The sequence below is a fragment of the Pelophylax lessonae genome (genome assembly GCF_965119305.1).
Source record: "Pelophylax lessonae genome assembly, chromosome: 10".
Taxonomy (NCBI): domain Eukaryota; kingdom Metazoa; phylum Chordata; class Amphibia; order Anura; family Ranidae; genus Pelophylax; species Pelophylax lessonae.
This window is the reverse complement of record NC_138777.1, coordinates 156,376,051-156,389,260: the sequence shown is the minus strand read 5'-3', so window position 1 is coordinate 156,389,260 and position 13,210 is coordinate 156,376,051. Positions and strand designations below refer to the sequence as shown.

Genomic DNA, 13,210 nt, shown 5'->3' with positions numbered 1-13,210 from the left:
TGACCCCCCTCCCATCTAGGGGGGTCGAAGTAGGCACTGATAGGCTATATTGCGATGGGAGAGGAGAGTGGAGCCGAACATAGTTCAGTAAGACAATATAGGCGTCAGAGTAAAGTAGCGACAATAGAGAAAAGTTCAATCTGGTGGGGAGTCAGTGAAAGAGATGGTCCCAGGCAGATGTGGAGGTAGTAGCTGAGGGGGTATAGGGGTCACCCCCAAGTGGGATTGTATGCTTTGATGTAAAGGTCCCATTTCACTTGAAATCTTTGGGGGTGGGAGTTAAAGACAATCACATCCAGATTTTCCCGTTTGAAAAGTACATCAAGTTCCGATCTGACATCTTTAATAATGGGGGAGATGCATGAATCCAAGACCTAAGGAAGGCTCTCCTAGCGATTAGGCAGGTAGAAACGTATGTGTGATAAATGGGGTTTGAGTCACTTGTAACTTTATAAAACAATTCTTGATTATGTTTCTGCTATTTTGATAACTTTTTTCAGTGTTTTAGGTTTAACAAGCATTGTCATTTTTTAGCGCTGCATTTTTAAGTAATTCTAAGAATGCTTATGCTGTGTGTTAGAAATAGGGATCGGCCAATATCGGTTTTTCGTTGCCGATACCGATATTTTGGCCATTGCATATCGGTATTAGCCGATACGGGCCGATATTTTAAACATTTAAAGTTTTGCAAAATAAACACAAATTTTCGACACACATCTGAAAAGAGATCATAAAATATTTACAAAAATGTGAGGGGTGTACTCACTTTTGTCAGATACTGTATATTATATATATATATATATATATATATATACACACACACACACAAAAACATTTTGCCTTTCATTTCGGTTTTAAACTTTACTATCACTTTAACCACTTGCTGCCCAGGGCAATTTTGAAATTTTCACATATATGTAAAAAACTGAATTTTTGTCTTACCCTAAAATCCTTTTCTCTGATGTTTATTGATAGACACAGCTCTGTATCTTCTTGACCCTTGGGTTTATGCTGCCTCCTACAGGAGTAGAGCACTATGCGGAAAAAAGCTCTACTTCGCCTATAGGGCAGTCCCAGGGTGTATACTCCCACTTCCTGCTATAGGTCTTTAATTTTGTAACAAGCAGTGTCAGAAGAACATATAACCGAACTCAATAGAGGGGCGGGAGCTGTGTCCGTCAATGAACATCAGAGAAAAGGATTTTACGGTAACACAAAAATCCAGTTTTCTCTTTCGTTCTTTGACGGACGCAGCTCCATATCTTCTTGACCCTTCGGATGTCCAAAAGCAGGGTCAACATGAGGAGTGGGAAGAACACAGTAACAAACACACTTCCCAAAGGCTAGAACATAGCCAACCAGGTATAACAGGAGCTCAACCAGGAAAAACTGGAGCTCATCTGACAAAAAAAAAAATACACCGTGAAAAAGGACTAATGTTCTCCAAAAGCGGCCTGCAAAACCTTGTGTCCGAAGGCAGCATCCGCAAATGCCAACACATTCATCTTATAAAATTTTGTGAAAGTGTACACGGACGACCAGGTGGACACTTGCAAACCTGTGCCACTGATGCCCGATGACGGAAGGCCCAAGAGGCACTAAGCGCCCTCGTACTATGCACCTCAACAGGGAAAGGAGGATCCTGACCCTTAATGTAGTAGACCTGCACCACTGTCTGCCTGATCCATCAGGAAATGATCGCAGCAGACGTGGCCATCCCCTGATGGGGTCCACCTGTAGGGACAAATAGAGAATCTTTGCCTCTGTGAACCACCAGGTAAGGTGAACGACAACACAACGCAGCCAACTCCGACACCCTGCGTGCAGAAGTAATAGCCACCAAGAAAGCTACCTTCTGAGACAAAGTAAGCATAGGAAGCCCACAAATATTTTCAAAAGGCAGTTTTTGAAGAACCGATAGCACCAAATTGAGGTCCCACGGAGGAGACCTCACTGGGGGAGTCAGGTGGCGGACCCCTGAAAAAAGTGTGAACCAAGGAATTCATGGCCAGCGGGCACTAAAAGAAAATAGCCAGGGCCAAAATCTGGCCTTTGATGGTAACCAAGGCAAAAGCTGAACTACACCTCCTTGAGAAAATCCACAAGACACGAGACACCAAAAAGGAACGAGGGGAAACCCCCTGAGATGCACACCAAGCAATAAACGCCCTCTATCCTTCAGCACCTGGCTTTCAATAGCCAAGCTGGTAAAGCCAGTGACTGTAAAGCAGGCTGGAAGATCGGCCCATGAGCTAAAAGACCTTCTCTGAGAGGGAGTCTCTAAGGGACATCGGTGACCAGCCGTACAAGGTCTTCGTACCAAGACCTGCGAGGCCAGTCCAGGGGGCCACTAGGATGAACAGAAACCCTTCTGCCTCCATTCTTCGCAGGAGTCTCGGCAGAAGAGTTATTGGAGGAAATGCATATATCAGATGAAACTGGCCCCAAGGGGCCACCAGAGCATCGGCCAGAGGATCCAGAGACCTTGCTACGAACCTCTTCACCTTCCTGTTTAGATGAGAGGCCAACAGGTCCACATCGGGAGTCCTCCACCGGAGACACAGTTGATGAAACACCTCTGGGTGGAAAGACCACTCTCCCTGATGCCGACTGAGGTAGTCCGCCTGCCAATTTTCCACTCCTGGAATATGCACAGCATGGCTGGAACAAAACGTTCTGCCTACCTTAGAATGCTGGCTACTTCCCGGGCTGCTAGTACACTTTTTGTGCAGCCTTGATGATTGACATATGCCATGGCTGTGGCATTGTCTGATTTAATCCTTACCAGGCGCCTCTGCAGACGATCCGTTTATTGGGTCAGGCAAAGCCTGATTGCCCATATTTCCAGGATATTGATCTGCAGGCTGGACTCCTTCAGTCCAAACCCCATAAACACAATCGATGCCCAAGACACCTCCCCACCTGGACAGGCTGGCATCCAGTGACCACTGTCCAGTACAGGGGGAGAAAGGATTTTAGCTGTCGAAGTACTGGAGAGCGGAGCCACCAGATCAGGGACCCTCTCGTACCCTGGCTCAACAGAATCAGATTGTCTAGAGACTGTGAATTCTTGTTCCATTTAGCAAAACTCTCCTTTTGCAGAGATCTGGTATGGAACTGAGCAAACGGAACCGCCTCGAAGGTGGAGACCATCAGGCCCAGAACTTGCATGCAAGCCCTGAGAGATGACCGCAGGTTGGACAACAGGAGCCAAATCGCATCCTGCAACTTCTGGGGTTTTACCTCCAGAAGTAACACCCGGGCAGAAGCTAAGTCCAGGGTCAAGCTCAGGTAGTCCAGTTTGATGGACAGGACCAGAGCAGAATTTTGGAAATTCAGTTTCTATTCAAGCTCTTGCATAGTTCGCATCGAAATGTCCAGATTATCTTTTAGGCATTTGGAGACTGCTCACAGAAGGAGATCATCCAGGTACCCCAGTACTGCAATCCCCTTCTGTCGTAGCAGTGCTAACACCGGGGTCAAAACTTTTGTGAACACCCGTGGAGCTGAGGCGAGGCCAAAGGGTAACGCCATGAATTGGTAGTGTTCCTCGCCCACGGCAAAGCAAAAGGGAATGCTGATGCCCGACATATATTGGGATATAAAGGCAAGCTTCCTTGATGGGACACATCCAGAGAGGCATCACAGATATACTGCAACCCCTGGGCCAAGAGGTCCGCCAGGTCAGGAAGAGGCTGTCCCCCTTCCAAATCCTGGTGCAGGAACTTAGCCCATTCTGTTAAGGTCTGGGAAACCAAGGTTATGGTATAAACCGGCCATAGAATGGAACCGGCCATGGTGAAAAGGTATTAGATCAGAGATTCAGGCTCTCTTGTCAGAAGGGTCCTGAAAGTGGAGTTCCACCCATTTTTGGAACTTTAGATCTATGTAATCCCCTTTAAAATGGCTTTTACCAATGGAAACTTTTTTTTTGCTAGTAAATACCTTAATTTCTTCTTTATTCCTCTCCTCACTTCCGGGTCCGATCGGTGATGACGTCATTCGGCGATTCGCAGTGTGTGCTGGGATGTATTCCATTCCAGAAATCTCGCAGGAGCTGAGCTGTACTGAGCCGTGCCTGCCCTGCCTCCGCCCCGCCTCCTCTCATTGAGTTGTATTGTATGCAATGTATTCAGGCCGTTCTCTGCCCCGCCTCCACCCGCCTCCTCTCATTGAGTTGTATTGTATGCAATGTATTCAGGCCGTTCTCTGCCCCGCCTCCTCTCATTGAGTTGTATGCAATGTATTCAGGCCGTTCTCTGCCCCGCCTCCGCCCCGCCTCCTCTCATTGAGTTGTATTGTATGCAATGTATTCAGGCCATTCTCTGCCCCGCCTCCGCCCGCCTCCTCTCAGTGAGCGAGGACTGAAATCATTATATCATTACTGAGCTCACTGAGAGGGGGCGGGGCAGAGAACGGTCTGAATACAATGCATACAATACAACTCAATGAGAGGAGGCGGGGCGGTGGCGGGGCAGAGAACGGCCTGAATACATTGCATACAACTCAATGAGAGGAGGCGGGGCAGAGGCGGGGCAGAGAACGGCCTAAATACATTGCATACAACTCAATGAGAGGAGGCGGGGCGGAGGCGGAGCAGAGAACGGCCTGAATACATTGCATACAATACAACTCCATGAGAGGAGGTGGGGCGGAGGCGGGGCAGAGAACGGCCTGAATACATTGCATACAATACAACTCAATGAGAGGAGGCGGGGTGGAGGCGGGGCAGGCACGGCTCAGTACAGCTCAGCTCCTGCGAGATTTCTGGAATGGAATACATCCCAGCACACACTGCGAATCGCCGAATGACGTCATCGCGGATAGGACCCGGAAGTGAGGAGAGGAGGAATAAAGCAGAAATTAAGGTATTGACTAGCAAAAAAAAAAGTTTCCATTGGTAAAAGCCGTTTTAAAGGGGATTGCATAGATCTATGTATTCCAATCTATTAAAAATGGGTGGAACTCCGCTTTAAAGGACATAGAGACCTCCACAGGGAGAAGGGTGGCTTTATTCAACCTGGAAACCTGAGAATCGGCCACAGGTGGTACTGTCAGTTTCTTTAACAGGGACTCTTCAAAAAGGATACTGTGACAGGAGTCACTTTGGGTGGGGGGCTCGTGGAACCCAGATTACTTTAGAGAGGTCAGGAAACTCCTTGTCCAGCTTCTCCAGACCCTCTTATGTGTAAGTCACCCTGTGTCTATTAGGGGCACAGGGTGACCAAGAACCCTAGTCGGGTCTGTACTTATCAGACTCGCTGTACAACCACACCGCATTTCGTGTTACCCCGGTTATCCTGGGTTCTATATGTGTGGTTTGTGTTGAAAGAATGAAGGGCCTCTTTCACTTGGGACAAAAATATTTCTCAACAATATCCCTTAAGAAATATATAAAGATAAACATTTTGACTTTTCAGATTGCTTGAATATTGTAGGAGTGTCTCCTGGACCCTTGCTAGATAGTGTGGTGGGGTTTGTTATTGGTAAGTGCCTTTATCCTATTGTTCTATTGTTTCTGTCTGACTTAAGATCATCCTATTATGGGGATGTATATGTTTATGTGGATTGGCTGCTAAAGGGGAGGGGGGAGGTGGGGGTTGTCCCACAGTGTATATCTCTTTGTGCCTGTATTTGAATAAACAGTTCTTATTCTGGAAGGTTCCAAAACTTATACAAGCTAAGTTGTCGGCTAGCTTTGTATGGGGGCAGCTGGGAAAATCTGATATTTATGTTCACAACTGGGGAAGAAGCCATATACTGACGGAAGTCCACAAGTGCGTGTGGGTGGCTAGATACCTTCTAGCGAAAAGCTTAGGTACCCCCACAATTTTAAAGTTTCCCGCACTGATAGAATCAGTGTATCCATTAGCGCCTTTTAATGCACGGCTGTAGCGGAAGAGGAATCCTCACTATCAGAGCACTCAAGGTGCGTAGCCGCAGACCCAGTAGGGTGACGGTGGCCAGATCAACCTCAGAATCTGAGGAGACAGAGGATGCAGATAAAGGAGGAGGACGCTTTTTGCTCACCCTATTTTCGAGGGCCAGATCTTCCTTGAACACTAGCGACTGCAAGACTGCCGTCATAACAGACAAAACAGACTTGGTCCCAGAAGGCCCTGCAGCCTCTGGGAGGGGTTCAGGTGGTAACACATGCTCCATGGACTCCATGACTTAACCTGGGGACCGCCAACAAAACAACGTTTAAAATTTCTGTAATGTACCCCCCACCACTGCAATAGCAGCACCACAAGTCACAGCGCACCAGTTACCACTATAGCAGAAAGAGGGAGCCGTTTAGCACCCTCAGAGACTCCCCACCCTCTACTCGGGTACCAAGACCGAGTACCAGAGATAAAAAAAAAAGTTCAGGAACTAACACTAGAAACCCGCCGATTCACCGCTCCATAGGTTTCAAAAACATGGTCGCCGTGTAATAGCAATGGAAAACTACAAGAAAATGGCTGCTGGACTACATAAACATGGCCGCCAAGATATACAGCAGCGATCTAGGCAAAATGGCACCAACACACGGCTCCTGGGACCCCCAGGTACATTTGGACACCAGGACCATTCCCCCAGGAAAAAGTGTTCTGAGCAGCCGGCGGCAGAGCCCCCCCCCCCACCCCCCAGCACCTGCTCAACGCCCCCAAAACTTAAAAAAACAGGCATAGCCATCCACTGGGTGGGGAGGAGCTAGGCGTAGGGGGATGGGGGAGGTCCACAGCGGAACCCCGATAGTGAGAGGGAGCGTTATGTCGGGGTCCAACCAACCCAGGGAGGGGCCCACGTCCACCCCAAAAACCCACCAGAAGAGAGGGGGGGACACTACTTACCACACCTTCAGACCGGGCAGGCACCGCTCCAGGCAGACCACCACACCACCTTGGAATGGGGGTGCTGCGGGCCAGAGGTACGCTGCGACTCAGGTCCTGACCAGGGCTTTGCGACCTTGCGAGGCATTTAACTGCCGCAGCCAACCTAGCGTGGAGCTAAGGTAAGATCGCGCTTGCTGGCCAGACTGGGAAGACCATCAGGATCTAGAATATCCAGTCCGTCGCCCAGTCTGGCAGTTGATTGTAGTTCTAACAGGAACAGAATTGATTGTAGATCTCACAGAAACAGAAAATAATAAAAGAAGAAAAAAATTTAGCTTAAAAAGGAAAAAATGCTAGGACCAAGATCCCAGCAAGGAACTAGGTCGTTACTCCTGACTAGGCAGAAAAAAATCAACACCTATAGCAGGAAGTGGGAGTATAACCCCTGGTACTGCCCTATAGGCGTAGTCAACCTTTTTTGCCTCGTGTCCTACTCCTGTAGTGGGCAGCATAAACCCAAGGGTCAAGAAGATCTAGAACTGTGTCCGTCAATCAACAAAAGAGAAATCTGCATTTTTTTTGCTAGAAAATCAATCAGAATCCCCAAACATGACATATTTTCTAAGAGAAATAAAATAGTGGCTTTTACATTTTTTTATGTTGCACAGTATTTTCACAGCAATCTATCAAGCACAAATATAAAGAAAAAAATACACTTTAATGCATTTTAGTGCACACAAACAATTTATTACCCAATTTTTTGGAAACAAATGATTATGTTTTTAAAATTTTGCACACCCAGGAAAGGGTGATAAAAAATGATGCCTAAAAATCTCCATAGACTAAGTTTTATAAGCCCTTAGATATTTACAGTTCAAACCTAAATGTGAACTCTGGCATTAGAATTATTGCTCTTGGGGTGTGGCTTGATGATGGAGCAAGCAAACGTGAAGGCCAGAGGCTCCGGCTCTATCCATTCTAACCTGCAGACATCCTATGTCCTATCTTCGCCCTACAGGCACTGTGCCCTTCCTCACAACACCGGGCAGCGATATTTACTGATATGATGGTAAAATTCGGGCCTCCCACGTCCATAATAACGGCAGAGCAGCTCACTCGATTCCGCAGGCAGGATGGTGCTGATCCCTCCAGCAGGCCTGATGACGAGTTCCAGCCCCCCTCCTCTGCGTCTGCATTACCATCTAACTCCAGGGTGAGTGCAAATACTATGGCTATCTCCCCATCTCCTGATGATCCTCTCTCACCCCAGGCCTCCCCCTTGAATACCATGAATGGCTATGTGTCTGACTCTCCTCATCCTGAACCACACTGGCACATATTATGATTGGCTATACAGGATTGCAAAGTTTCTCTCACTGCTCAGATAGAAAGTCTGCATATGGATTTTTCCCTTTTAAAGCAAGATGTCCAAAATATGCGGGAGAGAACAGGGGAGGCTGAGGGGGCGTATTAGTACATTGGAAGACACGGTGCATCTCCTGACTGTTACCATGCGTACCACAACAAACAAATTGAATACCCTCAGAGATAAACTAGATGATCTGGAAAATCACTCTCGCAGAAATAATCTCCGTTTTGTGGGGTTCCCTGAGCCTTTGGAAGGCTCCCACCCCGAAAGATTTCTCTGCTCCTGGCTGTGAGAGGTGTTTGGAAATGCTATAACCTCAGCTGAGCTGGCGATTGAACGTGCACACTGTACCCCTCCTCGCCCTCCCCCTTCAGGGGGTCCCCCTCGCTCCCTAATTGCAAGAATCCTGAACCTTCCAGACAAAATCACTATCCTGCGTCTTGCCAGGGAAAAGGGACCGCTTACATTCAATGGCAATTCAATAAAATTAGATTGATGTCACACTTCCCCTGGTGTCTTGAACTCCCCAGTGGCTAGAGAATGAGGTGGTGTAGGGAGGGTATAGCGAATTTCTGGAACATGAATATGTATGGGTACTGCTGACCCCTCTATTGAGTGGGAGGGGTTTAAGGCTACGCTGTGGGACACCTTTGTGGCAATCATGGGAGTGCTACAAAAGAATGCTCAGCGGCATACTGAGGAGTTGGAGGGTGCTATGCTTGAAGCAGAATCTGCTTATATTACTACACCTGGCCCTGACACACAGGTCACCTGGCTTTATAAACGTAGAGAGTATGAGCTCCGCCAGCTGGACCTCACTAAAAAACGAATGTAACACAAAAAATATTTGAGCATGGTAACAAAGCAGGTCGCCTACTGGCATACTTGACCTGACCAGATCGCAACCCTATGTCTATCCCTAGAATACAAACTTACCAGGGCCAGATTAGTAATGTTCTACAGGACATAACAGAAGCCTTTCTGACATTCTATAAAGATCTATATACTACTAGAGTCCAATACAATGAGGAGCAGCTGAGCAGTTACTTGTCACAAGTGTCTCTCCCCCATCCTATCAGATTATGCAAGGAAGGAGCTTGATGCACCCCTCTCTGCGGAGGAAATTGCATTGGCCATTACACAGTTACCGACCCACAAGACGCCTGGACTGGATGGATATCCAGCTGAATGGTATGCCCAATTTAACCCCTTGTCGACTGCTCACAGTAATCCTACTGCAGCAGTGCGGCTCCCCTGTGTCCAGCGACGTAGACCTTCGTCGCTGGACTCCTAGTGATTTTGGTGGGAGCCGGGTCGGAGGATTGCCGCCTCCCTTCCCAGATCGTCGGGGAAACAATGAGAAGACCAGCCTGCTTATGTAAACAAAGCAGACGGGTCTTCTCAGTGACAGACAGGAGGATATCACAGGATTCAGCATAGCTGAACCTGCGATCTCTGTCACAGAACCCCCCCACACACACGTCAGTGAGCATGAGGCATACATTTAACCCATTGATCACCCAAAGGGCTAACCCCTTCCCTGCCAGTGTAATTACAGTAACAGTGCATATTTTTAGCACTGATTACTGTAGTAATGTCACTGTTCCCCCCCCCCCAAAAGTCCCGCAAAAAAATCGCAGATTGCCACCATTACTAGTAAAAAAAAAAAAAAATGACAAATATCTTTCCCGTAGTTAGTAAAACGCAATTACTTTTGCGCAAACCAATCAAAATGCGCTTATTGCGATTTTTTTGTACCAAAAATATGTAGCAGAAAACAAATTTGCCTAAAATGTTAAAACATGTTGATTTTCTGCAAGTTCGCAGAACCGGCTGAATCCCTCTGCGCGTCTAAGGACGCACAGTACAATTGAATGTCCCGCACTCGGGCAGACTTGGCGGCCGGGGGGCGGAGCAGTGCGCCCCGCCCATTCTGTGACCATAGCGAATGAGAATTCGCCATTGTCACACGGATCCTCCTCCTGGACAATCAGGGAGCGGGTCCTCCCGCTTCCTGATTGACCGAAAGGCAAACACCGTGCCATTGGACGAGGAGGCGGCGCGGCGGGAGGACTGAGCACTTGGAGACGCGGGGAGCCGTGGGAACTGAAGAGAAGCTGCGACTGCGAGACCGTCCGTGAGGTAAGTGCATGGGTCTCGCGGGGGGGGGGATCGCTGGCACTCTGCAATTGGGGGCAATGCTGTGGCTGGCACTCTGCAATTGGGGACAATGCTGTGGCTGGCACTCTGCAATCATTGGGGGCAATGCTGTGGCTGGCACTCTGCAATCATTGGGGGCAATGCTGTGGCTGGCACTCTGCAATCATTGGGGGCAATGCTGTGGCTGGCACTCTGCAATCATTGGGGGCAATGCTGTGGCTGGCACTCTGCAATTATTAGGGGAAATGCTGTGGCTGGCACTCTGCAATCATTGGGGGCAATGCTGTGGCTGGCACTCTGCAATCATTGGGGGCAATGCTGTGGCTGGCACTCTGCAATCATTGGGGGCAATGCTGTGGCACTCTGCAATGATTGGGGGCAATGCTGTGGTCACTGTGCATTGAAAGGGGGCACGCTGGTCTCTCTGCATTGAAAGGGGGGCACGCTGGTCACTGTGCATTGAAAGGGGGGCACGCAGCGCTGGTCACTGTGCATTGAAAGGGGGCATGCTGGTCACTGTGCATTGAAAGGGTGCACGCTGGTCTCTCTGCATTGAAAGGGGGGCACGCTGGTCACTGTGCATTGAAAGGGGGCACGCTGGTCACTGTGCATTGAAAAGGGGGCACGCTGGTCACTGGGCATTGAAAGGGGGGCACACTGGTCACTGTGCATTGAAAGGGGGGCACGCTGGTCACTGTGCATTATAAGGGGGCACGCTGGTAACTGTGCATTATAAGGGGGCACGCTGGTCACTGTTCATTGAAAGGGGGCACGCTGGTCACTGTGCATTGACAGGGGGCACGCTGGTCACTGTGCATTGAAAGGGGGCACGCTGGTCATTCTGCTGGGAAAGTCGGAACTGGTTATTAAAATTTTTTAATCCCACCACTGAGTTCAGGGGTTTCCTAAACAGCGAATTCTCCTCTTCTTCTATTTAGTTATTGTCCCAATAGTGTGTAGCTTTTAGAAGAGACAACAGAAAAGCTCTTTTGGATTCCTCACAAAGATACTTGCTTTAAATATTATTCCCTTCTAATACACTGATGCATACATCTTACAATTTAGATGCTACAGATTCTGTCCTTCAGCTGTCTATCGTTGAAATTTAGAAATTTACATCACCTTTTGTATCTCCATCTTCAGCTTCTAGGTTGTTTCTTATGGCATAATTGGCCAATAAAGTTTTGTTTATAGTTACATTTCTCCTGGTTTTAGGCTTATTTGGATTCTGACTGAATTTTGAACTACCCAAAGCTCTAGCTCTTGTAGGTTTTTGCCATTTTGAGTCAGGTTTTTTTCAATTTTTTTTACCCCCGACTTCTCTGGGTATGGCTCAGAAGACACAGATTTTGGAAATACAAGCACAGGCCAACTAGCTTTACAGCTCTAATTCGTTTAAATTAGTAAACCTTTAATATTTTTACCACTGTCAGCTTCTAGAAAACACATTAAAAACAAAACACAGGCCCCCCTACAACTCCGAATAATTAAATTTACAGATACAACAATATTTGCCAAGTATTCTTTACTTACGGAAACAAAGGTGGGTCAAAGATTGATTTTATGCTGCCCACATAGATGGAAAGAATGGAAATGATGACACATGCCAGGAACATAGATGCAAATTTGTTCACATATTTGACTCCCACAAATACGACAAGCGCCATCAGGATGAGAAAAATTGTGCCATAAAGACGCATATTGTTCATTTTATCACTTGATTCCCCATGTTCATTAGGAGAATGAAAAATGGCAGCTGAAGGAGCAATATATACCTAGGGAAAATAGAGAATGTTCACATAATTGTTTTACGTTAATGAGCTTTAAATTTAAAATGGGCAAGCCGTACTAGCAATATGTGCAAAAAAAACAAATATACTTTTCAATATAGTGCTAAAATTTCCTTCTATACCTTTATAAAGGTTAACAGCATGCACTAACCTGCATTTTACACCAATAATAAAATATTAGAAATAAACAAATGTGCATATAAAAAGGATATCAAACACTTTAGGGGCCTAGTTATACATTTGTCCAATGAATCTGTGACAATGAAATGAAAATTGTCCAATGAAAATGTGACAATTTTAGAGACCAGTATCATTTAATCCACTTTCTGTAAACCCAAAGGGTCAAGGCTCTGCCCCTCACCCTGAAATCACAGCAGGAAAGCTTCAGGAGAGGAGCAGCACAATATTCTGTGATAAAATATTACATACAAATACCACTGTGCTACTATTGTGATAATGAAAAAATATAAACTGTATATAAATAAAACTATTGCCAAAACAGAAATAATTGGACTTAATGCTTACAACTGAAATGTGTTCCCACACCCAATAGAACAGAATAGTTAAAAAGATTAGCGCTGGCCCCTTAAAAAACGAACCCAAGAAAAGTGGTGGAAACCTCCTATGTGAATGTAAAAGAAACAGAATGCGGTTTCCAACATAAAATGCTAAAACCCTAATAACTGGTATAGAATGCAAACCAAAAACTAAGTGTACTGCAAAAGTGATATATACCACATAAACAAATATATACTGTATATTGTGCATAAAAGAACACTTTAAAACTGGAAAGTAGCAAAAACACGATAGAAAATATATCTTCGCACATGTAAAACCAAACAGTACTTCAAAACAATTAATATATACAGCTGCAAGAAAAAGTATGTGAACCCTTTGGAATGATTTCTGCACAAATTGGTCATAAAATGTGATCCGATCATCATCTAAGTCACAACAATAATGACAATCACAGTCTGCTTAAACTAATAACACACAAAGAATGAAATGTTGCCATGTTTTTATTGAACACACCATGTAAACATTCACAGTGCAGGTGGAAAAAGTATGTGAGC

The 13,210-nt window shown here is 46.4% G+C and overlaps 1 protein-coding gene across 2 annotated transcripts in view; it reads right to left on the bottom strand.

Annotated features, from left to right (window-relative positions):
* Positions 1-13,210, bottom strand: part of SLC12A4 (solute carrier family 12 member 4) — a 363,765-nt gene that overhangs the window by 221,142 nt on the left and 129,413 nt on the right. Inside the window, exons 7-8 of one of the 2 annotated variants that reach the window (XM_082270401.1) lie at positions 12,017-12,122; positions 11,881-11,941 (exon numbers count right to left, since the gene is read on the bottom strand). In XM_082270401.1, coding sequence (XP_082126527.1) covers positions 11,881-11,941; positions 12,017-12,122 — 167 coding nt within the window. Of the gene's footprint in view, positions 1-11,880; positions 12,123-13,210 lie in introns of both variants that reach the window. The other variant, XM_082270400.1, reaches the window with a different exon arrangement.